Consider the following 25227-nt stretch of genomic DNA (forward strand, 5'->3'; position numbering starts at 1 on the left):
ATTAGATTTGAGGTTACATAGTAGTCTTGAAATTAATTGAATTCTCTCTCTAGGTTTGCCTTATTTTGTGTTTTCTTTTTTTCTCTATAGAAAAATAAGCTGGAGGTGAGCATATGCATAACAATGAAAATACTAATTGCTTCAGTTTCTGTAACCATTTACCAGGGAAATTTTAACTGTTAACCTTCCCAAGTAAGAGAGGCAGGTATAGTGGTGGGTGTGGGAAGAATCTGCTGCTACTTGGGGGTGATTTAGCTTCATGCGGAAAAGATTTTTTATTTGGCATTGTCAGGGTGCATGTCCACATAATCTTGTTAGGAACCATAGATAGGCTGAAGAAAGATTCACTTGAAAATATTCTGTTGTGTAGTAAAGAGTACTTGTCCTGGTTGAGACTCTGCTAATACCTACTTTTTTCCCTCACTTTTTAAAATTTAAATTTGACAGGCAGAGACAGATCTTCTATCTGCTGATTTATTTGCCAAATGCTCCTAACAGCCAGGACTGGGCCAGGCTGAAGCTAAGGGCCCAAAACAAAGTCTGGGTTTTCTACATGGGTGGCAGGGACCCAAGTACTTGAAGCATTAGGAGAAAACGAGCAGGAGAGGAGTTAGCCAGGACTGCAACCAGGCGGGATGTGGGGGTCCCAAGTGGTGCGTTAGCTTGTGTAAACACCTGCCCTGCTATCTGTATTTTAACCTTATGCTGGTTATTTGACCTCTCAGGACCCAGTTTTCCATCAGTGAGATGAGGCACTGGACTGCAAGAATTTTAGGGTCCCTTCTACTTTCAAGATTTAATGATTATATGACTCTGAAGAAGAAATATCCTCTGTTCAAGAAAAAGGATAATCAAATCTATTAATATAGAGAGGCTTTATAAATCCAGGTAGTATAGTTGAGGGCTAGTATACATTGATTAAATATCTGAATTTCAAACATTTTTATATCAATACACTTTCAATGATTTATATTAAGCTTTAACTTGGATTGGGCTTGTGGTATTAACATGTAGAGATCTTTGGGAAACCACTTCATACAATTCTGACTTAGGACATCAGTCATTCTTTAGGTAATTAAAAGTTTCTGAAGCACTTAAACAGTAACATTTACTAACCTTTTAGAAACATGTAGTTTGAAGGTGAACTTCAGCCTCTGAATACTAAGAATAAGTGAGCATGAATTGTGCTTGTAGAGTCGTTTGTAGTTATGTTTTTCCCCTGTCTTTTCAATGAAAAAGCACATGAATTGCTCAGCACATGTCTACTTTCCAGTTGCTTGCCACCAGCTTATTTGCGCTGTGGCCCTGTAGTGACACCTAGTGGGAGATGAGAACGTGAGCATCAGGGATTGAAACAGGTAGGAGCTGAGGTCGTCCTGCATTTGCCTTAGTGTTTGGTTTCTGTTACTTTCAATGAGGGGCATCCGGCTGTTGTGGGGAAAGGGAAAGGATTTGCATTATTGTTGCCACATGGTGAACATGGAAATGCCTGTTCCTACCACCTAAGTCAGAACTGCTAGAGTTAGAGCAGACCTTCAAGATACCCATCCAGTCCCTCCAGCTTTAAGATGAGAAAACAAGAAAAAGCAAATGGTGTGGTCACAGGAAGTGGTAGAGCTTCAACCTTTGCTGATTTTCAGGCTTTGTTCCAGACTCCATACAGCGTTTACTTTTGAGTTTTGTTTTTGATTTAAATGGGATTTAAACGCCTCAGCAGAACCAGTACTGATATGTAAAAGCAGATTTTCTTTCTGTACTACTGGATTGGGCCTCAAAAAACAGCTATAGACAAATGGAATCACATGCTTATCTTTTAAATGTTTGCCAATTGGGGAGCATCCGGAAGTACAGCTATAAGCGACAAGAACCGCTGGGGGCCGCAGAGCAGGAGAGCGGGACAGGTAGGCCTTTAAGTACCCACCTAAGATTCTACAAGTCTTCTCTAGCAAGGTAGAAACCTTTGTTTCTACCTTATTTTCTAGTGTACCCTTATTTTCTAGCGTACAGCTGTACCTTTAGAAGGAAAGAACCGGTGCTAACAGAATCATCCTTAGTCATTTTAGGGTTTGTGGCACATAGTTTGTTTAATCCAGATTGGATACATCGGGTACAGCAGTGGCACACGACTCAATACTGTAAATGATATACATGGTTTAACATATGCACTACAATTTCAAAAGAAGACAACAGGAAACTCAAGAGTTTTTTTTTTTTTTTTCCCATACAAAGTTTTCACATTTATCTTCCTGCAGTTTTGTACAGAATATTTCTTTGCCGTTGTGATGTTGGTAAGCCTTTAAAGCCCATTTATTATACGAAAATAGAAAAGAACACACTTGATGTTTTTCACGATAACATTAATGGGGGAGTGACCTCTAAGGAAAACATACTGGAATGTCTGGTTATCAAAAATATACCACCCCTCCCACCTCCCAGGTTTGTAAAAGAGTCCATTGGTCCAGGTGCCCTGTCCCCATCTCAGGACTTGGGTCAGTGCCAGTGTATGAAATAACCTGCTAAGATGGAAGTCATCCCTACACTTGATGAGAGAGAACACAGAACGTTCTGAATAGAAAACAAGACTCAAAAGAACCCCTCGGAAGCTGTTTCATTTTCTGATAGCCACTTTCTCTCAATTTTATCGATGTTCTTCATGATGCTGTTTGGGCTCCAAGGGTCACAGGTCCTAATCATGTTTTTCCTTCATCCGCCACTCAAGCTTTGCAAATAATGAGATTTCATTAGGAAACGGGAGAGGGAAAGTAAAGGTCTTTCAGGTTCCTAATGGTCAGGGTTACCACGCCAACCAGTGTGGAAGGGGCACTAACAGTCTTAAATGAACAGCACTGTGATGCTTCTGCCTCGTCGTTGCCTGGTGATTTGAAGCGGGAACCTGGGTGACCAGACTCCACTAATAACTTCAAAATCTAGCGTTAGCTCAATTTCAACCACTACTTCTGCAAAATTAAAAGAGACAAAAATCTAGACACCTAATGTCTCACAGTACACTTTCCCTGTCTATGTTCTAACAAATGATCTAATCCTGAATTGTAGGAATCTTACTTTGAAAGGTGAATAAGGTTCTCAGCAAATCCTAAAGTCAGTGTTGCCTTTTTTGTTTCTATGGATCAATGGTAACTGTCTAATTTGTTTAAATTCTATGTAACTGTAATGTCTTTAACTGGCATTCAGAATAACTTGAACTTTTGGAAGGGATTCTATGCAATTAGTTCTGAGCTGGACACTAATTAGGAAAGCAGAGGATGGAGGAAAGAAATAGTCAGCTTCTGCAGTTCCTGGTTCTTCAAGAATGCTATCTCCAGGCATTAAAGATGGAATAAGCAAGCCCCAGAGCAATGTAACATGGTGTGGGGGCAAAAATCCCAGGGCAAGATGACTTAAGTCCTGGATTGCAATCAGTTCTGCCACTAACTTGCCATGTGAACTCGGATAAGCCACTCAGCTTCTTCACACGTGTTTTGTTCTCTTTGAATCGAAGATTTAGCGACTTGACCTACTACCATCACAGACTGTAGTAAGGATCAAAAGGACTTCACAAGGCATGCTTTGAAATGCCATTTCCCTGGCCGCCTCTCCACGGTGAACAGTCAGCATGTGATGGAAAGAAACGACTGCTCAGCTGTTCACTTTCTGACAGAATTGATGGGCCATAGCTGGTTCTACCCGGGGCATGATGGCTTCTGAAGTATGGTTTATGTTAGTACAGCCAGGTGTGGCCAAGTAGTACCAACATGGACACCAGACTATGTCTGTATTATAGCGTGAATTCTTTGAAGGGTCTTCTCCAATGCATCATTGCTCTGAAAGGCAGTGGGTGGGGTGGAAGAGGTATTAGACTAACAGCCAAGGGACTCGTCCCGTATTCTGGTGCCAGCTCTCATTAAATGACTGCATGACCTTGAGCAAGTCAATTTCTCTGGGCCTCAGCTTCCTATAATGTGAAATGAATTCGATCTTAAGTCTCTTCTAATTCGGATACACTCAATACTATATTTCCCAAGTAGTCATTCATTGGACATTTGAATGTTAGCTCTCAGGTTTTTTGTTTGCTAGCTTCTTGTTTCCCACTGATGCTGCGTGAATGGGCTAAGTGGTTTTGAGAAACTTCTATTATGCTGAAGTAGTTCCTGGACCATGAAGCTCAAGAGTCATCATCACACCAGACAACGGTTGGCCCCCAGAAAATCCTGATATCCCAGTTCTTCAGTCATTGGCCAGTAGGCTTAGACTCAGCACACTTTGGACCTGTGTTTACTTACAAATAACCTTTAGCGGTGCAGTTTGGTGGTATGCTGTTGTATAGATGAGCCATTTTCCTGGGTTGATGTCTGTTGGACCAGAAGTGAACTGGGCCCTTTGTCTTCAGCTAAGGCTACCATGGGGGATGGAGATGAAGGGATGGTCTAACAGTCTTTTAGGAACTGGCATGATGTGGGTTTGGGGAATGCAACTGAAGGAACACAAAACATTCAGTTCAATAAACACATAGGAAATCTTTTTGCGACACGACTTTTGACATTTATTCTCGTGGGAACTACTCGCGTGCTCCCTTGGTGTACTCTATCAGTCATTACCCTAACTCTGTGAGGACTTGTTTTCAAATTAAGCAAGGCAATTGTATGTGTTTGCAACCATGTCCCTATCACCCCTTCATGCCTTCCGCTACTCAGCTCTTTGGAGGTATAACTTAGAGGATCAGCCATTCCTAACTTTGCTCCATCACCTGCTCTTCCAAGAGGAAAGATCCCTTTCTAGTCCTTTGCCTGCCCTCCAAATGGAGCCTGGTCCTCCCCCTTCCCTGGTGACATGTGTACCGAGGGAATGGATTTAAGTGCTTGCTCTTGGATATGTTCAGGTTGGTTGTGTGGACACCTGTGCACTCCTCTGCTGCTGTATGGTAAAGCATCTCTGCTTTGTCAGATCATGATAAGCTCAGAGGGCAAGATGCACCCCATTCTCATGGTAGTGAGGGGAATCCTTGAGGCCAGACTCAGAGAGAGAGAGAGGCGTCAGCCAGCGGTCAGTGAGGATAAGCACGAGAGATCAAGATGGAAAGAAGGCTCCCTCTCCTCTGCCCTTGCCTGGTTAGATGCCACCTCAGAACCCTTTGACCTTGCCTGCGTCCAGGATCAATGGAACTAGGGTCATGGGGAAGCCCTATGGGGTGGTTAAGTTCCTGGCCGGTGGACGTCATCTAGATGGCTGGGGTGGGCAGAGGCAGTCCTGGCCTGCAAAGCAGCTGCTACTCACTAGGCTGCAGAATGGCTCAGGAGCTCTTGATAAACACCTAGAACTCGGAGCCCTGGCACACAGGTTGCAGTAGGGTCATGGGGGTTGGGAGGGCAGGGAGAATTTGTCACTAACCCTGAGGCCCACCTGCTCTGCTTTAAGCAGTGAAAACGGTTTGGAGAATGCCGGCAACGTTGTTCCCAGCCCCACCAGAGTGCAAGCCACTTGAACAGAAGTGCTGTTTGGGTCTTCTAGAAATCATCTGCACTCCCTCTCTTGGATGGAGGGTCTCCCGCTTCTCCCACACTCCAGGCATCTTCAGAGACCAGGCCTAAGACTCTTCAGACCTCAAGGCATCTTCCGGACCAGGTGGGAGTCAGTGAGAGTCCCCTGCTTGCTTGGATGCTTTCGGAGCATCTTTCACGGGACACATGGGCTTCAGCTTCGGCAGCCTCCATCTGGGAGCTGCCCCAGGCATGCGGTAGTCAGAAGGCTCCTGGTCTTGGACCGTTGCCCTCCTTGGAGGAAAGTGCTCCTGGGGCCTTTGGGCAGAGCTCCGGATGGGCTGTAGGGTGGGTCCCAAAACAAGGGGACGTAGCAAGGGACCACAGGGCTGAGCGCGGCCCCACGCCCGGGGGTCTCCTGTTCCCTTCACTGGCACATGCCCGAGCTGACTGCTTAGGCATCGGCTGTTTTCCTTTTTCAAGACTCCAATGAGATAAATCTGATCATTCCTTTCTTCCCTGGAAATGGATCTATGGACACCAGCGGTTCCGATCACCAGGGAAGCATCTTCTCGCTCCTCAGCTCGCCCCGGTTCTGCTTCATTCTTTCCTCTTCCGCAATGGCACACAAATGCGGCTCCCAGGCACGAGTCTGTCACACTTGCCAGTGACGGAGAAGGCTTTGTGAGCGCGTCTCGGGATCAGTAGGGCCCGTGGAGAGAGAGATGGCTGGGAGAGAGAAACAGCCGGGGCAAGCAGAGAGGTACAGAGACAAAGGGGACAGGGACAGACGGAGCAGACGGGTTGCCACGTGGTCACTTGGCAGCTCTGTGCACGTCAGCTGGGCAGCGAGGGCCCAGGCTCAGCTGACCTCACCCTCCTGGGGGAATGGAGAGGGAACTCAATAAGAACGGTCTTCTTAGCCTAAACGCTTTTGCTATAAAAGGAGAAAAAAAAAAAACCCTCACAAAATGCATTGTTTTGGTTTAAAGGTGTTGGGTCCATGGAGAAAAACATTTCACAAAAATTCGTTGGAGTTTTTGTTTTCCACCTTTTCCCATGAATAAATATTATCCATTAAGAGCCTTGAAAAAGGTGCTTAAATACACAGTGTTATATTTGCTTCCCGTTTTGCATGTGACAGCTTGGCCTCTGTGCTACTCTTGGCCTTGCGTTTTCCTCACTGGGGTCTCCAGAAACAACTGCTATTTGGTATGAGGCTTCCTCCTCCAGGCCCCGCCCGGGCACGCAGCCGACAGCCCCCAGCAGCCCGTCCCCTACCTCCCCCCGTCCCGTCCTCCGGCCCCAGTGAGACGCAGAGTCACAGGGCTGTGTCCACGCCAGCAGCATGGACCTCAGGTGCCCCTTTCGCTGCTGCTGCTTCCTTCCAGGCACGAGTCTCAGCGCTAGGGGTGTAACGGGGGCAGGCAGAAATGGTGGAGAAAGGGGGAGGGAGTGGTCCCAGCGGCCACCCACCCACGTGCCAGCCCCCTTCACTCCCCGCTACCCCCTCTGGCCCACTGTCCAGTGGTTTTTACAAGGCAGAGACCTTGACAACATTGCTGGCTATGGAAGGAATGTTCGTGTTGGGGCCTGGGCTGGCAGGGGGTGGCCGAGTCTCGCCCTCTGGGGTTAGCGCTGGAGGAGCAGGGATGCTGATGATGGCGGTGGTGATCTGGGATGTTTTGCAGTTTGGTCTCAGTCCGTCGTCTGCTTTCAGATTAAGGCTGGAGCGACTGGGATAGAAAAGAGGGAGATGGTGATGGCTCCTGCTTGCCAGCACCCCAAGCCACCTGGGCCCCCACTGACAGAAGCCGGGAGGACACTGTGCCGTCCCTCTTCTCTTTGCCTCTGCTGACCGGCGTGTCACTAGCCATTCTAACCCTTAGCCTCGTCTGCTAACAATCCCAAAGTCGCAGTCAGCAGGTCTTCAAAGAGTTCATAGGAAACATGCTCCAGCTTATGAAAAAATACTTAGTGTTTTTGAGATTTTAGAATTTGCATGATCTTTTATTCCATTTTCTTTCCATGAACTTTTTGAAGTGTCCCTGCACATGGGGCTTTGCGGGTAGACATTTTCTCCCGGTGGTTTATCATCCATGACATTGGACATTGGCTTGCCCCCATTTCTCTGCAACTCATTCAGAGGTCGCCTAAACATAAATAGAAAAGGAAGGGGAAAAGCAGGCAGATTCAAAATTGACCCCAGATAAGCCACGTGTAATGCGACTGTGCAGATTCATTTCTTGAGAAAATGATTAATCCATTCTTTGCACCAGGGCAAGACATTTTTGGATTTGGGATTTTAACCTAAATCTGCTAGGGTATCCCCCTACAACCTAGAAAGGGCCTTTGGGGGAACTTGCAAGAATGAGGAGGAAGGTGGGGGAGGGCAGGCAGAGGGGACTCATAGGTAAGGGGGCGTGGCTAGAGGCGCCCCGAGGCTCTGGTACCCCCAGCATGGTTGGATTCTGCAGTCTGAAGCCTCTGTGGGCAGCGGGGATGGAGCCAGCTCACCTGGTGGTGAGGGAGGGCTGCTCGCTGCCCTGGATGTGGATGGTGCTGAGCTCCTGCATGCTGCGCAGCCGAGTGGCTGGCAGGTTGGAGTTGGGTAGGTGTGTGGTCTTCTTACTGCGGCGGGAGCAGCAGGTGGTGGTGAGGCCCGGGTGGCTGGACAGCGAGGGACTCCTTGTGGACGGGTAGTTCTGCATCGAGCTCTCCATGCAGTTCTGCTCGAACATCTGTTCATCAATGAACTCGTGGTTCTGTGGGAGGCAGGAGGAGGAGAAGTAGGAAAAGTGGGGAGGAGGGGCTGAGCCCCCAGACTCTGCAGGGCTGCCTGTCTCTGTTCTGGGCCTTGAGGGAAGGGCTCCCCCTTGCCAGGACCCCAGATAAGCATTCAGGAGGGAGTGGTGTCCCACAGGCATCCAAAGAGGAAAGGAAGAGAATCATAGTGGCAGCCCTGGCCATCAGACTGAAGGGTGGGGGCTGCGGCTGTTACGTCCTGGAGTGAGACACACCCCGCCCATAGCTTTGAGCTGAAGAAGTACAGAGGACGTGGGATTTGGTGCCATGGTCAGAGCTGAAAGCAAAGACTTCGTTTTATAGGCTTTGTACAGGACCTGGCAGGGGTGGCAGCTAGGGAGTCACTGACTATGGGTAGTGGGGATTTGGGTCGTCTTTTCTGAGTTTAATGAGTAAGATCCTTGGGAACCTGAAGGGTGTGACGTAAGCTTTTCAAGGGGCTGAGTTAGTCATAGAACTGGGAGAGCATTGCTCTTGCAGGCCAGTTGGGTCAAACTATCAGCAATATGCTTTAAGTACTGTCTCTTTTTCACTTGATTGTGGAATATGGCTCTTTAATGTACCTGGAGACTCAGGGTGCCCTAAGTCAACTGCAACCATGGGCAGGGTATGCTAACAGTCTCCTGACTGGAGGCCACGGGCATGAGGTGTAGCTGAACCCAGGAAAAGTAAAAAATGGCTGTTTGGTCAAGGTGACTAAAAATCAATGGCATGAGTGGTCTGGCCAAGGCTGCCAGAGTGAGCAGAAAGTCGGAAGTAGCGTGTGAATAGAGTTCCAAGAGAGACCAACCCTGACAACCAGTCCCAGGAGTCCCCTCGGGGCTGGGGAGGTGGCCCTGACAGATGTGGCTTGTGGAAAGAGGATGCCAACACTGGCGCCATGTTCCACCAGCCTTCCAAGCCCCTGGGGAGGTCCAGATTGGGAATGAGAAAGGCAGTTGGGTAGCTCAGCACAAAAACCTGGAAGCCTGAGCTGGTACTAGGGTGACGGCAGAGGTAGGATGAGCCCCGGGAGAATCAGCAGCACATGCAGAGAGAGCCAGAGCAGGGTGAGAAGAGGAGGATCCACAGACTCAGAGGAATCAGAGAGAAAGACATCAATTGAATTTGTAAAAAGTGATACCTTGATGGTGGAGGTTCGTACAGATAACAGGGGATCATCCACAAGATAGGACAACCCCTACAGGACAACATGCCAACAGAAGATAAAAACACCATTGATTGTACATTCCAGCATTCCCAAGCCAGTTCTGACATTCAACCTCTCAATCCCAGCATTCCACCCTCGGAGCCCAACATTCCACCCCTTGGCTCCCACAGGAGCCTGCTCAAACCCAACATTCACTCCTCCCATCCCAACATTCCTCCCCTAAAGTCCAGCATTCCACCCCACAATCCAACATTCTTTCCCTCAAATTCAGCATTCCATCCCTGCAATGCCAGCATTCCATCTCTTCGTTCCAACATCTCATTTCTTCAATGTCAACATTCCAGCCTTTCAAACTCATTTTTTCCACCCATTCCCGTTCAATGTACACATTCCACCAGCACATGCGACTTGGAGAGGGCAGGGGGTCCAGACCTATCCCTTTGGCAGGCTCCGAGCCTCTGAGAGAAAGTCTAGGTGTGCATACACATTTCTTGATGACAAATCCAGGAAGCTCGGGTTTTGTAGAGGACCTTCCTGTTTTCCAGGTCCTTCCTGGGCTCAAATGCTCTGGTGCCTGCCTTTGTTCCAGATCCAGAGTCATCTAATATCCACTCCCCCCGACACTGGGGAGACCAGGATATGGAACATTCGGGACAGAATCAGAGTCCCTTCCTTGTGTGCTGAGCCTTGCCTGCAGGCTCTCTGGGGAGGGAGGACCCACAAAGGAGCCGAGGAAGGCTTCGCTTGGTCCTCTTCAGCTTATCTGCCCCTCCTCCCCCGCATCCCTGCTACTCCTCAGCCTTCTGCCAAGGGTCCGGGGCTGATCCCATTGCCCTTCCTTTCAGCCTGCTGGTGAGGCACAAGCATCATTCCACATTCCAGCCACGGCACCCTAACCCACGCTGTAACGGTCAGCCTTTCCGCGCTGAACTCCTGGGGAGCTCGGGGTGACTGAGGGAGCGGCACTGGTTAAACCCTGCCTGGAGAAATCTAGGCACTGCCTCCTGCACTCACTGCCTCTGGCTTCCAGAGGAAGGCAGGGAGCCAAGGGATCCACAGAGTGCATCAGCCTAGCCTGGGAGCGAAGTGGGGGAGGGGAGAGGTGGGCACAAACTCAGCCCTACTTTTGGAGGGTGGTGCCCATCAGAGTTGAAAAGCAGTAATCAAGTCCTCAGTAATCAAGAGATGGGCCCAGGGGATTGGCCCAGGGGTGTGGGGGAGGGCTGGGGGTGTGGCCTCTATGCTGCTGCTGGACAGAGCCACCCTTCCCCTAGTCCCCACCATGGCCCCTCCACCCCCTGTGACCTGGCCCTGCTCCTTAGGATCTTTCACCCGAAGGCTGATGGACAGACCTCATCTCTACCTGTTGGATCCAACACACTTTGACCTTGGCCCAGGGTGACAAAAGGTCCAGCCTTTGGGTAGGGCAGGGGTCAGGGATGACACGGGAGGCAGCAATGGGCTGGCACTCACAGTGGTTTTCTCCAGGCAGTGCAGCAGGTGATGGTGCTGGCTCTCGATGAGTGAGGCGGTCTTGCCCATGTGCTCCTCCTCAGGGGTGCCCTAGTCAGAAAGAAAGGGAGACTGAGCAGGAGGCAGGTGGCCCCGCCCCTTGGCAGCTCTCTCGGTTCTCCATAGAAGGTAGGAGGGCACCAGAAGCACCTGGGGGAACCAAACGTTAGGGCCAGCACCGAATGTGTTGGGCTGTGGTCTAGGGGCTAGTTTGGGGGTCATGGTGAGACTCCTAGGAAGAGGTATGAGGGTGGCAGGGGCTGTGCCCCGGAGAGAGTTGGAAACATATGCTGCCCAGGGCTCAGACTGAGGCTCAGGGTGGCAGAGGTGCTGGTGCCCCGGAGAGAGAAGCAGCCCGTCCTCCGCTGGCTCTTTCCCTGCCCAGGCCCTCTGGGCACCTACCGTCAGCTCCAGCGCCTCGTTGAGGAGCCCGTTGCGCTTGCTGTGCAGGTAAGCATTGGAGCTGCCCGTTTTGGCCACGCGGATCCTGGCAAGGCGGGCTTTCTGTGATGGGCAGAGATAATACAAGAGTGAGGGAGACCGGAGACCGGGGATACAAACAGGCAGCCACGAGAGTGGGTGCCCCAGCGAGGCTGGCTTCCCTGGGACTGCCTGACGGAGAACTGACTGCCTCTTCCCCACCTCGTGCAGCCCTGGTCATAGATCCTGGAGCTGGGTCCGAGATGCTATGGAGTCCCTCTGTGGCAAGAATTCTGAGGTGTTTCCACTCAGGCTTGGGTGCCATCCTAGCAGGAGAGATGGGACTCACCCAGGGTCTTTCCTCCCCATGGTTTCAGGACCTTCCTGCATTTGGCTGTACGCGACGCCACACACTCATCTACTGGAGCATTTCCACTCACTCCTTAGACGAGTCTATGGATGGCTGCCCTGATTCTCCCCTAGGGTCCGGTGCAGCTCCCTGCATGAGGCAGGTCCCTGAGTGACAGTGAGCTGCGATAAAAGCAAGGAGTGTGGGTTTGTGCCTCTAGCACTTCTTAACTCCTTCTCTATGCTCTATTTTTGGCTTAGCACTTATGATTAAGGCAGCCAACATTTTATATATGAAGGTCACTTTTAAAGTTCATGGCCAATGGAGTTAAAGGACAAGTGCAGGAAAACTGAAATCCATGCACGGTTTTATTTTTCATAATAATAGAATTTGCTACACACTTTTTAAAGATGCCCTCAGATTTATTTTGCTACTGCCACTCGCTCACTAGAAGATAAACACCTGGAGGGAAGGTATTCACTAACACATCCCCAGTGCCTGGATCACAGCAGGTTCTCAGTTTTTTTTTTTGTTTGTTTGTTTTGTTTTTAATTAGTAAGTGTTTGCAATTGCATGTGTGTCTGTGGGAGTGGATGCATGCCTGGGAGTGGCCACAAATGCCTACTTTGCTGTGCTTGTTTGTGGAATTGGTGTGGCTGCAAGAGAGGAGACCCAGAGAGGGCCGGGGTGGGAGGAGGGACACGGTTCTCCATGCCACTTTGGCTTTAAGTAGGACAACAGGAGCTCTCTCCACTCCACCCCGGGAAGCCCTCTGCAGGGAAGGCCCTGCAGGAGGCTGAATGGGATCTTGGTAGGAGCTCATCTTGCTCGCTTGCAGAGGCAGGACACACTGCACATGCTGGCTGCTCTCTCCTTCCTAATGACCATAATCAGTGTCGCTGTAACAGCAGCACAACCAGGCAGAGGACTAAGAGGGGAGTTTTTATTTTTATTTTTTTGGAAGAGAGGGAGAAGGAATGAGTGGAAGAGTTCCCACTGGTCTAAAAAAATAAAGCTTGAGGCATGGACTCTGTAGATCCAGGCCCAGCTCGTAGGTGAAGCAGAAGTGCTCCCATGGGTTACAGACACATCCTGGAAGAGACAGGTGGCTCCTCCTGCCCCAGCACAGGTCCTCACATAACGTCAGCATGGGCTCAGAGTCAGGGGAGAACCCATGGGAAATTGTGGCAATTTCCATGACTTGTCCCACTGGACTGGTTCATCACCCACGTAGGGTGTCTACGGAAGGCACTGAGGTCATACGGTATCTGCCATTTCCTGGGATGGCCAACATTGGCCATTATCACCTTGCAGGGAAAATTAAAGTTCCTCCCTAGCTTCTGAAATGGGAAAGAGGCCAGGCCTTGTGCCTGGAAGATCTTCCTATACATCGGAGGAAGGAGAGGATGAAAAGGGAACCTGGGAAGGAAAGTCAAGCAAGCCAGCCCCACCCATCCTTTGTCCTCTCTGAGCAAAGAACACCGTTTCAAGGTCCGGGACAATTCTCCTCCCTGAGAATCCTGCTCCGGCCCTGTTTATGCTCAGGCAAGTCCCTCATCATTTGAGAATGTGGCTGTGCTCAGTGCTGAGAGGTGCATATGGAAATCCAATTGTGTCAAGCTCATTACAGCCTTATATAATCTGATCGCACCACTTAGAGCCAACCTTTCGCGTATCTGGGGTCTGTCTTCATTACTTTCTAGAGATGAAAGATTCTCCTGTTCTCCTTTGTGGCACTTCTTTTAATCTTATCATACCCTGGGCTCCATTAAGGCAACAGATTGTCATATCAAATGCACCAGATCGTTTAATCACGTCCCACGCAGGATAAAGAGGTTTCTGGCGTGTTTACAGAACCAAACTCAGCACATGAAATTTGGGGAGGGGGTGCTCTTTGGCTTGGCTTTGTGCTCCTGAGACCCAGGTCCTGTGTCCTATGCATACTTTTATCTCCAGCACACAAGGCAGGGCTTTGCACTGAGCAGGTGCTCAGCTAACACCTCTCATGGCCGAGGAAGACAACCACACACAGAAGGTTGGAAGCCCATGCTTCTGAAGGCTTTGCAATGGGCCCAGCCCTTGTGTGGACTGGTCAGCCTCACTCACTCACTTCTGTGGTGTGAGGACAATGGGAAAGTTACAAAGGGGTCATGGGGGCCATTTCAAAGACAAGCAAACGCAGTCTGTGGGAGAAGAGACTTCTCCAGGGCAAGGCAGTGGACTCCAGCTCTGGTCTTCAACTGTCAGGCCGAATGCTGCTTCCCTAGCTGCTGCTGCCCATTCCTGCTCCTGAATGGCAACTTCTGTTTCTCAAGCTGATAAGCCACGCCCCGGAAGTGGCATTTTCAAAAGGTGTGGAGATGCCGGGCTTGGAGGAGGACCCTAGTGTGGGTCCAGGTGCTCTGTGTTGAGGACACCCTCAGGGGGCTTTCACCATTAAGCCCGTCCTAGTGGCCTGGCTGGCAGCTGCCCTTTGGCCACGAGCGTTTCTATCGCTCGCCCTGGGAGAGGCAGACGAGGGAGAAAGTGGGAGAAATGGAAAGGCCGAAGGAGCACACGGGCAATTGCATGCTCAGGCATTTACCCCCGCATCAGTAAAGCCGCTGCTTACATAAACACCTGACACGGTGCTCACAGCAGCTTCATCTGTGACGACCCCAACATGGAATCACCCCAGACGCTGTTCAGCGGGCAAACAGACACACTGGTGTATGCAGGCCGTGCAGCAGCGCTCAGCAAGAGGCACGGACAGACCCGCGAGCCGCTCGGCCGCCACCTGGAAGGCTCTCCAGGAGTTAGCTGGAGCGAAAACGGCCGCTCCGCACAGGTTAGCGGCTGTGTGAGCCCAATTTTGAAGTGAAAATGTTTTATGAATGGAGGACAGGTACCTGGCTGCCCCACATTAGGGCTGGGGTGGAGGCAGGGCGGGGGGATGTGCTTATACTAGAGGGGCAACACAGGGTACCCTGTGGCCCTGGCACTTTTCACTATCACAGTCGTCAGGCTGTGCTGCTGGAGGAATGAAACTGTGGATGATAAAACTGTAACACACACACACACACAGTAGAAGTGGGGCAATCCGGATAGGGTTGGTGGGTTGTATCCCTATCCTGGCTGTGATACTCTTTTATGTAGTTTTGTAAAATGTTACCATTGGGAGAAACTGGGAAAACCATACAAGGGATCTCTCTGTATTCTTTCTTACAACTACATGCAGCTCTACAATGGACTCAGTGGAAACATTTCATAACAAAGAACATGGGCACCAAATGCCCATTCTGGGCGTTCCCCTCTCTCTGTCCACTCTGACACTTCCCACAGGAGCTCCCATTCACTTAGCTCAGAGGACACAGTCTCTGACGTAATCGCACACCCTTCAGTCATGCCGGGGAGTGGATGCCGACCTTAACTGCTTTTCGAGCCTTGACGCTCAAAGCACGGTGCGGGGTGGGGGAGTGGGGGCGGCTAGAGCTTAACCTCTGTGGCTACTGCAGCTTCAGGGCTGCTGCCTGGGCTGAGAACCATCATCAGCTTCCCCTGACTTCCTCCCAACCCATCTCCCAGCCCCCACTCAGTCCCCTGGACCTGCCTGCCTGGCTCCATGGTGACAGACAACACTCCCCACCCCCCCACCCCGCCCCCAAGCAGGCATTGTTAGTTTTCCCCTTTTGCAGGAAGCCCAAGGTGAAAGAGACAGCGGAGCAACCTTGAGGAGAAACAGTATCCAAGCTAGGTGAAAACATTGTAGATATTTACTCTGATTTCAAAGAGGGAGGGAGGGAGGGAGGGAGGGAGGGAGAGAGGGAGAGAGAGAGAGAGAGAGAGAGAGAGAGAGAGAGAGAGAGAGAAGGCTGTGGAGGCAGCCAGGAGGGAGGCTCCTCTTCTGCAGCTAGAGGGAGGAATAAGCTGAAGATACTCCTTCTGGATGTCAGTCACACTGGATGAGCTTACACAGTGCCCGGGGAAATGGCCACTGTTATGTTCTTCCCAGGGGCAGAAAGCAGAGGAGACGCTCTAAGGAGTGGGTGAGGCTCGGGCATGAAGGGGAAGAAAGGCGCGGCAGGAGCTGCCTGGGGCACAGCTGGGGTGGCTCACAGGTGCCAGCTCAGCCACAGGCCAGCCAAGGACTCCCGTGACTCTCTGCTCTCTGCCAAGACCAGGGTCAGCCCTGTTTCCTGGGAGACAATGGGGCAGGGGTGCTGCAGGGTCCTTGGACCTTCAGGGCTTCAGGCTCCTGGTACTGGAAAGGAGACCCCAGCGTGTCCTCGCCCCTTTACTAGGACTGCATAATTGACTTCGACGTTGCTCAGATTTGCCAGCTGACTTGACCGTGGAGACAGAAGCCTTCCACTTCTGGGTTGCTGATAGCGGGTGAGAGGGTGGGAGGAGGGGGGCAAGGAGGCTGGGACCTTGAGTGAAGAGGGAGGAGGCAGGTGCCGGAGAGGAGCCAGAAGATGAGTGTGAAGGCTGTGATGTTAGACCAGGTCAAGGTCAGCACAAACCTGGTTCAGCACAGGCAGAGGGGAGCAGAGGGGCAAGGAGGAGCTGGCCACAAGGGCACACGCCAGGCGATACGCTCAGGGAGGAAACAACTGGATCTAGTACATAATTACATCTTAGTATAGGCAAACGACTGCAATATGGCCATCCCTTGGTGTCTGTGGAGGACTGACCTCAGGATCCTCCAAGGATCCCCAAATCCACAGAAGCTGAAGGCTCTGCCATAAAATGCCATGGTATTTGCATGCCACCTACACAATCTTCCTGCACACTCTTAGTCCTCTCTGGATTACTTATAATACCCAATGCCATGTCAATGCTATGTAAGTAGTGGGCATACCGTGTTGTTTAGGGAACAATGGCCAGAAGGAAAGTCTGAACCGGTTTAGTACAGACGCGTTCTACCCCCTCACCCCCCACATTTTCCATTCGTGGCTGGCTGTGTGCACAGACACAGGACCCATGGATCTGAAGGCATGCTGTAGAGTTTTCTAAAAGAATCCTCAGGGGCCGGCACGGTGGTATGGTGGGTAAAGCTGCTACCTGCAGTGCCAGTATCCCATATGGGCGCCGGTTTGAGACCTGGCTGCTCTACTTCTGATCCAGCTCTCTGCTGTGGCCTGGGAAAGCAGTAGAAGATGGCCCAAGTCCTTGGGCTCCTGCACCTGTGTGGGAGACCTGGAGTAAGCTCCTGGATCCTGGCTTCGGATTGGCGCAGCTCTGGCCATTGCAGCCAACTGGGGAGTGAACCAGTGAATGGAAGACCTCTCTCTGCCTCTCCTTCTCCGTGTAACTCTGACTTTCAAGCAAATAAATAAATTAAAAAAAAAAAAAAAAAGAATCCTCGGACATTTTGCATCTGGCTTTCACCTACTCAGTACTCCCAGATCCATTCTGAAATTCTGGATGCCTTTGAGCCAGAGCGAAGCCCTGCTCCCTAGGGGTGTTCAGGCAAGTGGAAGGCCGGTAGCAGGGACCATGTGGCAAGGAAATAATCCAGCTGCCATGCAGAGGGCCTGTGCACAGCAGGTGCTCAGCAAATGCTTGTGGAATAAATGCACACACGCATGTACACACAGAGAGAGAGAATAAAATAAGGGACAAAACCCCAAGCCTCCGTAAGCTGATCTATCAGTAAGGCTCCCTCCTGCCCAGGCCACCTGGAAGGGCTCTGACCACGCCCCTGGAAGCTGAGCTGCTGCTCCAGGGGTGCTGCACTTCAGCCTGGATCAGAAGAGGTGTGGAAAAACCCTGCTCAGACATCCCTTTGCTGATAGGAGCCCTGGTCAATGTCAGTATCCCAGAACCTTCACTTGGCAGGTGCCCGAGACACTCAGCCGAAGAGGAGCTGGCTGAATGGTGGAGCTGTTCTGTAGAGAAGGCTGAGGGCTCCCGGGAGGAGGGGCTTCCTTCTGGGCACCATGGCCTTCCAACCCCGCAGACAACAGTATTCCCCCTGCCAGCCCTCGTCCTGGTGCATGCTGGGCATCACCGGAAAACCTCTCTGGACTGTGGGGCACTCCCGACAGCAGCTGCGTTCTGTGCCCCCTCCAAATGCACCCCGGAGGTGACGAAAGCCTGTGTGTGCTCTGTCCCCGGAATCAAAGGCCTCCCAGTAGTCTCCTCCCACAGCATTCATTTTTCTTTCCAGCACATTTGTTTGTGTCACTAGGCTTTGTGTAGGCTGTCACAGGATTTTAAACAGAGAGTCTGTTCCCTGGTGAGCTCCTGGTTGGGGCAGGGAGGCATCCAGGAACTGCCAAGTGGCCATGGCTGAGGGACCAGGGGTAGAGCCAGGACCAAGGGAGTTGCCATAGGATATCCCAAAGGGCTACTTTCAGATAACTGAGCGTTTGTGGCTTTTTGCAGCTGGCCGGGGGCCAGAGTTCAGGACACTGGTGGGTAGGAAGGGACATGAAGCTGCCTTACCTTCCAAGACCAGAGACTGCCCGTGTGATGAGCCTCCGAGGGACTCCAGGCCTGGCCACCTGACTGCACCCCAGCTGTACCAGGCCAAGATGCAGGCCTTCCCCTGGGGCGGCCCCTCTGCTCCCTGCCCCTGGGTGGGAGGCTTACCTTTTGTGCCCTGCGTTTATCAGCTCTCTGGTTCTGGTGGTAAATCCGGCTGAAGTTGGAAACAATCACGGGGACTGGCAGGGCAATGACCAGGACACCGCTCAGGGAGCAGATGGAGCCGAAGATCTTCCCTGCAATTGTCTTGGGCACCATGTCTCCATATCTGAGGGAGAGAAGCAGGCAGTAAGGAAGAGAGGGGCCAGGCTTCCCAGCCTATCATCCGTCCATCCTTCCATCCATCCATCCACCCATCCGTCTAGCTACACATCCACCTGTCCATTCATCCACTCATTCACCCATCCATATTTATTCATCCATCCAGTTTATTCATCTATCTATCCACCTATCCCATCCATCCTTCCACCCACCCACCAATCTACCCATACCTCTACCCACCAACCCATCCACCCAGCCACTCACCCATCCATCCATCCATCATCCATCCATCCACCCATCCATCCATCTATCCACCAACCCACCCACCTATACCTCCACCCACCAACCCATCTATCCACCCACCAACCCACCCACCTATACCTCCACCCACCAACCCATCCATCCATCCATCCATCCACCCACCAATCCATCCATCCATCCATCCATCCACCCACCCACCAACCCATCCACCCACCAATCCATCCATCCAGCCATCCATCCATCCATCCATCCATCCATCTATCCATCCAACATCAGTGTCTGTGATGTGCCAGGTACTGTGATACAACCTGATAGTAAACAAGAGACAAAATCCTTATGTTAATGGATCCAACCTCCTACAAAGGAAAGACCATAACAAGTCAGGGACTACATAAAAACCATGCCTTAGAGTTGTTTCTAGGAAGAGACAGAGACAGGCGTTGTGCTAGGTGGCAGGAGGATGGTCAGGAAAGGGTTCTGTGAGGAGCTGACATTGACCCTGAGACCCGAATGAAGGTGAAGGACCCAGCCACGGCACACCTTGGGGTGCAGGAACAGAATACACAGAGGCCGGGTGGTAGGGAGGATCTCAGCCTGTTCAGGGAGCTGTCACAGGGCCAGCACGAAGGGTTTTGGCGAGAGGGGGAGGAACTGTGCTACAGGAGGCCGAGGAGGCAGGAAGCTGTCTGGTACGCCATGGTGCAGAATGTGGGTTCCAGTGAGGGGCAAGGGTGAGCTAAGCAGAAGAGCCACAGGGCCTCATTTAGGAGATTAAAAATAACGGTAAACCCACTTCTGTTCACATGGGGCTCTGGCATTCACAAAGCGCCTCCCAGACTCGCTCACAGCTTATCCCCACTGGACGGAGGCAGAAGCTGAGTCTCAGGACACCACCTGGGCTGTCCTTGTTTCTAACCTGGGGCCCTAACCCATTCCTCTGGGTTTTCTCTCCTTCCTACCAATCCCAAGGGTTCCGAAGAGACCGTAAGCTGTGACACTCAGCCCCACAGCCAAGCTGGGATGGGCAGCTCCTCTCTCAAGTACCTCACATCCCAGCAGCTGCCCCTGGGACCGCCGTGGCCTGGTCCATGCTCAGGCTCAGGCAAGCAGGCCCAACGCTCTCCCCTCCAATCAGTGAGACACCTTCCACAGCCTCCTCTTTACGGAGATAATCTAAAGATCTCATTAAGCCAAGAGTGGTGATAACCGCTTTGGCCAAAGCCAGAAGCAGCACCTCTTCCACCCCTGTGCCTCCAGGTGCCTGCAGCAGGAACAGGCTCAGGGTGACTAGAAGTGAGCCCCAGAGCCACGTCACGTGCCCCTAAGACCACGTCACGTGGTCCCCACGGCAGATGGGGAAAGCTGTTTTGGAAACAGGAGGTCCTTGCCTCCTGAACACCCAGGACTGTGAAGAGCACTGGGCAGTGACTGGCAGGTATTTGGTGAACGAATGAATGAGCTCATGGGACTCTCTCAACACCCTATGACATAAGCTCCTGTTTTAAAAAATTAATTACTTGCAAGGCAGAAAGACAGAGACCAGGCAGAGAGAGACAGACAGATAGACACCAAGAGATCTTCCATCCCCTGGGTCACTCCCCAAGTGCCCACAACATCCAGGGCTGGGTCAGGCCAAAGCTAGGAGCCCAGAACCCAATCTAGGAGCCCAGAACCCACCTCCTGGGTGGCAGGGACCCAACTACTTGAGCCATCATTGCTGCCTCCCAGGGTGCACCTTAGCGGGAAGCTGGAATCAGGAGCGGAGCTGGGACTTGATCCCCACACTCTGAAATGGGATGCAGGCCTCCCAAGCAGCACCTTAACCACTGTGCCAAATGCCTGCCCCAGGCCCCTGTTTTGAGAACTGTACTCCTGCCCAGGGCCCTGTTTTGGCTCAGTTGATACAGGTATGCACAAACATAAGGCCTGAGAGAGCATCCTCTGGGTCCCTGCGGCAGGGTCTACCTCCTCATCCATAAGACTCCTGGGTGACAACTTGGATTCCAGGATTAGACGGCCTGTGGTCAAGACCCACCCAGCTGCATCATAAAATAACTGTGTAATCTTGGCGAAATGTTACTTTGGCCTCAGTTTTCCTCATCTATCAACTGGCCACAATGATAACCCACATCACAATCCTCTGACATAAATCTATGTCATAGCTGTGACATACCCAGTGCATAAGCAATGAATGCTGCTCCTTCCGGCATTCTGGAAAGCACAGTCTCTGAGAACATAACAGGTTGTCCTAAGTTCAAACAGTCAATGCCGGGGACAAGGGGGCGGCCCCTGAGATGTGTCACGTTAGCTGGGATTTTCAGACGACACACTGAAAGGTGGCCAGTGCGCACATAGCCGTGGCTGAGATGAGGCACGGTTGGGGTAGGGAAGAACTGTGTTGGGGAGCCAGCAGGTGACGGGCGCCAAGGACAACAGAAAGGCGGCTGTATACATCTGAAGGGCCAGGTGGGACGCTTTGCTTCCTGCTGGGGTGGCCGGTCCGAGAGTAGCAGAGGACGGAGAGGAAGCAGAGTGGCCGCTCCGCTCCCTCATTCTCACTGCCTTCTCCACCCAGGAGAGCACACTTAGTCCTGGAGAGGCCACGGCAAACACGGATAAGAAGGATCCGTAGCTCCACAGAGGGGAGGCGTGTGCAGGCAGGCGCCCAGCTGAATTCACTGGATGCTGACTTTACCTCCTGGGCACGCGTGGACCCCACCCTGGGAGACGGGAGGAATGCGCGGATGGGGCTGTGGAACCCCGGCTCGTGACTGGAGAAACCACGGCGCCGCAGAGAAATACCGAGGTCTGAGAAGCTGCAGACCCGCAGGCTTGGCACCCATCGATTTTTGCCTTCAGATCTCTGGCAGCATTTGAGAGCGGATGATTAAGTGGACAGCTTGTGAATACTTGGGAAATAAGCTGTATTGCTTCATGATGCGCACATCTTGCCAAATGAACCCTCATTCTGGTTCTGAGGGCAAACGGTAACCGGCTGGTGGATCCGGAGACTGCCTCAGACCTCCTGCATTGTGATTTCAGGAAGACGTGGTCGTGTTCCTGTTCTCCATCCCCGTGACAGGTCGCGGGGATGTGGCGTGGAGGGCACCGTGGCTAGCAGAGGTTGCACAATCATCTCCAGTCTCCTGAGACCCTCAGAGTTGACCACGGATAGTCCCACGCCAGCAGCAAAGGGGAGGCCAGGGGCTTCACATCAGACAAAGGGTCTCTTTACGGTAAAGTAATAAGTAAACGTAATAAAGGATGGACCTGAAGTTAAGTCTACAGTGGGGTGTTTCAGCATTTTTTAACAACTTGTATAAAGCCAGAGGGAGGCAGCATGGCCTCATATTTGAGTGAGGAGGCTGGCATCCGAGCTGGGTTTGAACCCTAACCCCACATCTCTTCGTAACACGCGAAGTGACCTGGAGTAATTCGTTTAATCTGAGCCTCTACCTCCTAGAAAACAGGTTTTCTATGCCCGGGTTGTTGTGATAACTTTTGAGGTCATTCAGAGGAAACATTCAGTGTTTGGGTAACCGCAAACTCTCTCAGTTACCATCAGTGCAGGCACCTGGTATTCTGTCTGCTAATACCCTCCCCCATCTCGGAGCCATCCCCTTCCCCTACCAAAGACACAAAAACTCTGCCCAGGGGAGCTGTCACACTCTTACAAACCCTCCCTCTGTCCCTATCCCTACTTGGCACAGCAAGTTCAAAATAGGATATCTGGGGGCCAGAGCTGTGGTGCAGTGGTTTAAGCCATTGTTTGCAGCACTGGCATTCTATGTGGGCGCCAGTTTGAGTCCAGCTGCTCCACTTCCACTCCAGCTCCCTGCTAATGCATCTGGGAAAGCAGCGGAAGATGACCCAAGTGCTTGGGCCCCTGTACCCGCGTGGGGAACCTGGATGAAGCTCTTGGCTTCTGGCTGCAGCCTGGTCCATCCCAGGCCATTGCAGACATTTTGGGAGCGAACCAGTGGGTGGAAGATCTCTCTCTTTCCTTCTCTCTCTCTCTCTGTATCTGTAACTCTACCTTTCAAATAAATAAATAAATCTTCAAAAAAAAAAAAAAAAAAAAAAGAACATTTGACCCAAGCTGGGCCAATGAGTCCCTTTCCTGGATTTATTTTTTAACAACCTCGCTGAGAGACAGTTTGTATGCTGGACAGTTGAACCGTGTAACTTGCACAATGCAGAGTTGTGCTTCATCACCACAGTCCAATCACAGTTGCACAGAATATGTTCACGACACACTGCTGGGCAGTCAGCGACCAGCTCCACACCTCTCCTCTCCATCTGGGCACCTACTACTCTACTCTCTGTGGGTTTCCCATCTGGACACTGCACAGAAATGGAATTTGATGTGGTTTTTTACATCTGACTGCATCCACTTAGCATGATGTTTTCAGGATTCATCCATGGTATAGTATCAGAACTTCATTCCTTTTTATGGCTTAATAGTACTTCATCGTATGGCTATACCACATTTTGTTATTTCTTTCATTGGTTGGTGGATATTTTTAATAAGTATCTTTTGATTCACTTTCCTACAGGTCTTTTAAAAAAGATTTTATTTATTATTTGAGAGATAGAGTTGCAGAGAGAGGGAGGGAAAGAGAGAAAGGTCTTCTATCCGCTGGTTCACTCCCCAAATGGCTGTAACGGCTGGAGCTAGGCCAATCTGAAGCCAGGAGCCAGGGGCTTCTTCCAGGTTTCTCATGCAGGTGCAGAGGTCCAAGCACTTGGGTGATCTTCCACTGCTTTCCCAGACCATAAGCAGAGAGCTGGATCAGAGAGAAACAGCTAGGGAACAAACCAGTGCCCATATGGGATGCTGGCATGGCAGGAGGAGGCTTAGCCTACTACTCCACAGTGACAGCTCCAGTTGATGGATTTTTTTAGCTGTTTTCACTTTTTGGCTATTATGGATAATGTTATATAACTTTCATGTACACATTTTTGTATGCACATATGTTCTCCTCTTGGTAGGGGTCATACAGTATTTAATATTTGTGGAACCACCTGTTTATTTTCCGAAGTGGCCGTACCACTTTGCATTCCCACAGCCAGGAAGGGTCTGACTTCTCCCCGTCCGAGACCACAGCTGTCACTGTCTGTCTCTTTGATGATGCCTAGCCAGGCGAGTGTGAAGAGGTATCTCACTGTGGTTTGCATTTGCAGTTTCTGGATGGCCAGTCATGTCCCTTCCCTGGATTTGGGACAGTTCACTCTGTTTCAGAGAAGTTAAAGCTACAACACGTTAAGGTTTGGAGCTGTAGGTAGCCTGCATTCCGCCATGGGAAAAAAACCAGGCTGTAGCGAGAGAGGAAGAAATCTTATACAGAGAAAGGTGAGAGGTGGCAGGAGACTGAGGGACATGGAGTTCTTGCTGTAACTCTCACCCCTGCTTTGCCCGTGGCTTAGCTGTGCCGTCATTCAATAAACATTGAGTTGGGGCTGGCGCTGTGGAGTAGCGGGTAAAGCCGCCGCTTATAGTGCCGGCATCCCATATGGGCACTGTTCTGAGTCCTGGCTGCTCCACTTTGGATCCAGCTCTCTGCTATGGCCTGGGAAAGCAGTAGAAGATGGCCCAAGTCCTTGGGCCTGTGCACCCACATGGGAGACCCAGAAGAAGCTCCTGGCTCCTGGCTTCAGATTGGCTCAGCTCTGACCATTGCAACCAATTGGGGAGTGAATCAGCAGATGGAAGACCTCTCTCTCTCTCTTTCTCTCTGTCTCCCTTTCTCTCTCTGTGTAACTCTGACTTTCAAATAAAATTAATTCTTTAAAAAATAAGCATTGACTGCTTATTAACAACTGCTCAGTTTTGCTTGACCTTCCATTTGGATCCTAGGAGGATGAGGATGAGGGAGCGGCTGGTGCCACTTGTTTTAAAGTAAGTTCTTCTAATTAAAAATGAATCTTAATGAAGAATGGGATGGGAGAGGGAGTAGGAGGTGGGATGGTTTGGGGGTGGGAGGGCGGGTATGGGGGGGAGAACCGCTATAATCCAAAAGTTGTATTTAAGAAATTTATATTTATTAAATAAAAGCTTTCTATAAAAAATAAAGTAAGTTCTTCAAAGTTTTGAACGACAGAGGCACGATGATTTGGGGTCTTCAGGAGTCAAAAGGATTTTTATCAGGCTGTAATCACAGGGGAAGCCAACCTGATTAATTTTGACCCAAATAACCAGTGGGAAAGACCTGGCTTAAAAGGAGTCTACGTTCAAAAGCACCAGGAAATTTAACTGCAGCAAAGACCATCGCACGACTGCTAAAATCCTGGTGCTGTCTTAGGTAGGGTTGCTGGGAGGCCAGGGTCCAGGAAAAGTGAGTGAGTGGTCACCTCCACTCTCCGCTGCAGCCCTGCTGGGGTCTGACACTGTCCATCCTCTGAGACACCTGGATCACAGAAGGAAGTCGGGATGGTGAGCGAGCTGGAAGTCCTCCCAAGGGAAACAGTCCAGGATATGTAGTGCTCGGCCTGAGGAAGAGGGGACAGGGCATGCAAAGCCCGAA

General features: G+C 51.1%; 1 protein-coding gene across 2 annotated transcripts in view; it reads right to left on the reverse strand.

The window, feature by feature from the left end:
- Window positions 1–7008: 7008 nt before the first annotated feature.
- KCND3 (potassium voltage-gated channel subfamily D member 3) overlaps window positions 7009–25227 on the reverse strand; it is a 216574-nt gene continuing 198355 nt past the window's right edge. The window contains exons 2-7 of one of the 2 annotated variants that reach the window (XM_062193487.1): window positions 18287–18449; window positions 11344–11445; window positions 10903–10992; window positions 9403–9459; window positions 7992–8239; window positions 7009–7210 (exon numbers count right to left, since the gene is read on the reverse strand). In XM_062193487.1, the coding sequence (XP_062049471.1) occupies window positions 7009–7210; window positions 7992–8239; window positions 9403–9459; window positions 10903–10992; window positions 11344–11445; window positions 18287–18449 (862 nt within the window). The remainder of the gene's footprint in view (window positions 7211–7991; window positions 8240–9402; window positions 9460–10902; window positions 10993–11343; window positions 11446–18286; window positions 18450–25227) is intronic. The other variant, XM_062193488.1, reaches the window with a different exon arrangement.

Source organism: Lepus europaeus, chromosome 5, assembly GCF_033115175.1.
Source record: "Lepus europaeus isolate LE1 chromosome 5, mLepTim1.pri, whole genome shotgun sequence".
NCBI lineage: Eukaryota > Metazoa > Chordata > Mammalia > Lagomorpha > Leporidae > Lepus > Lepus europaeus.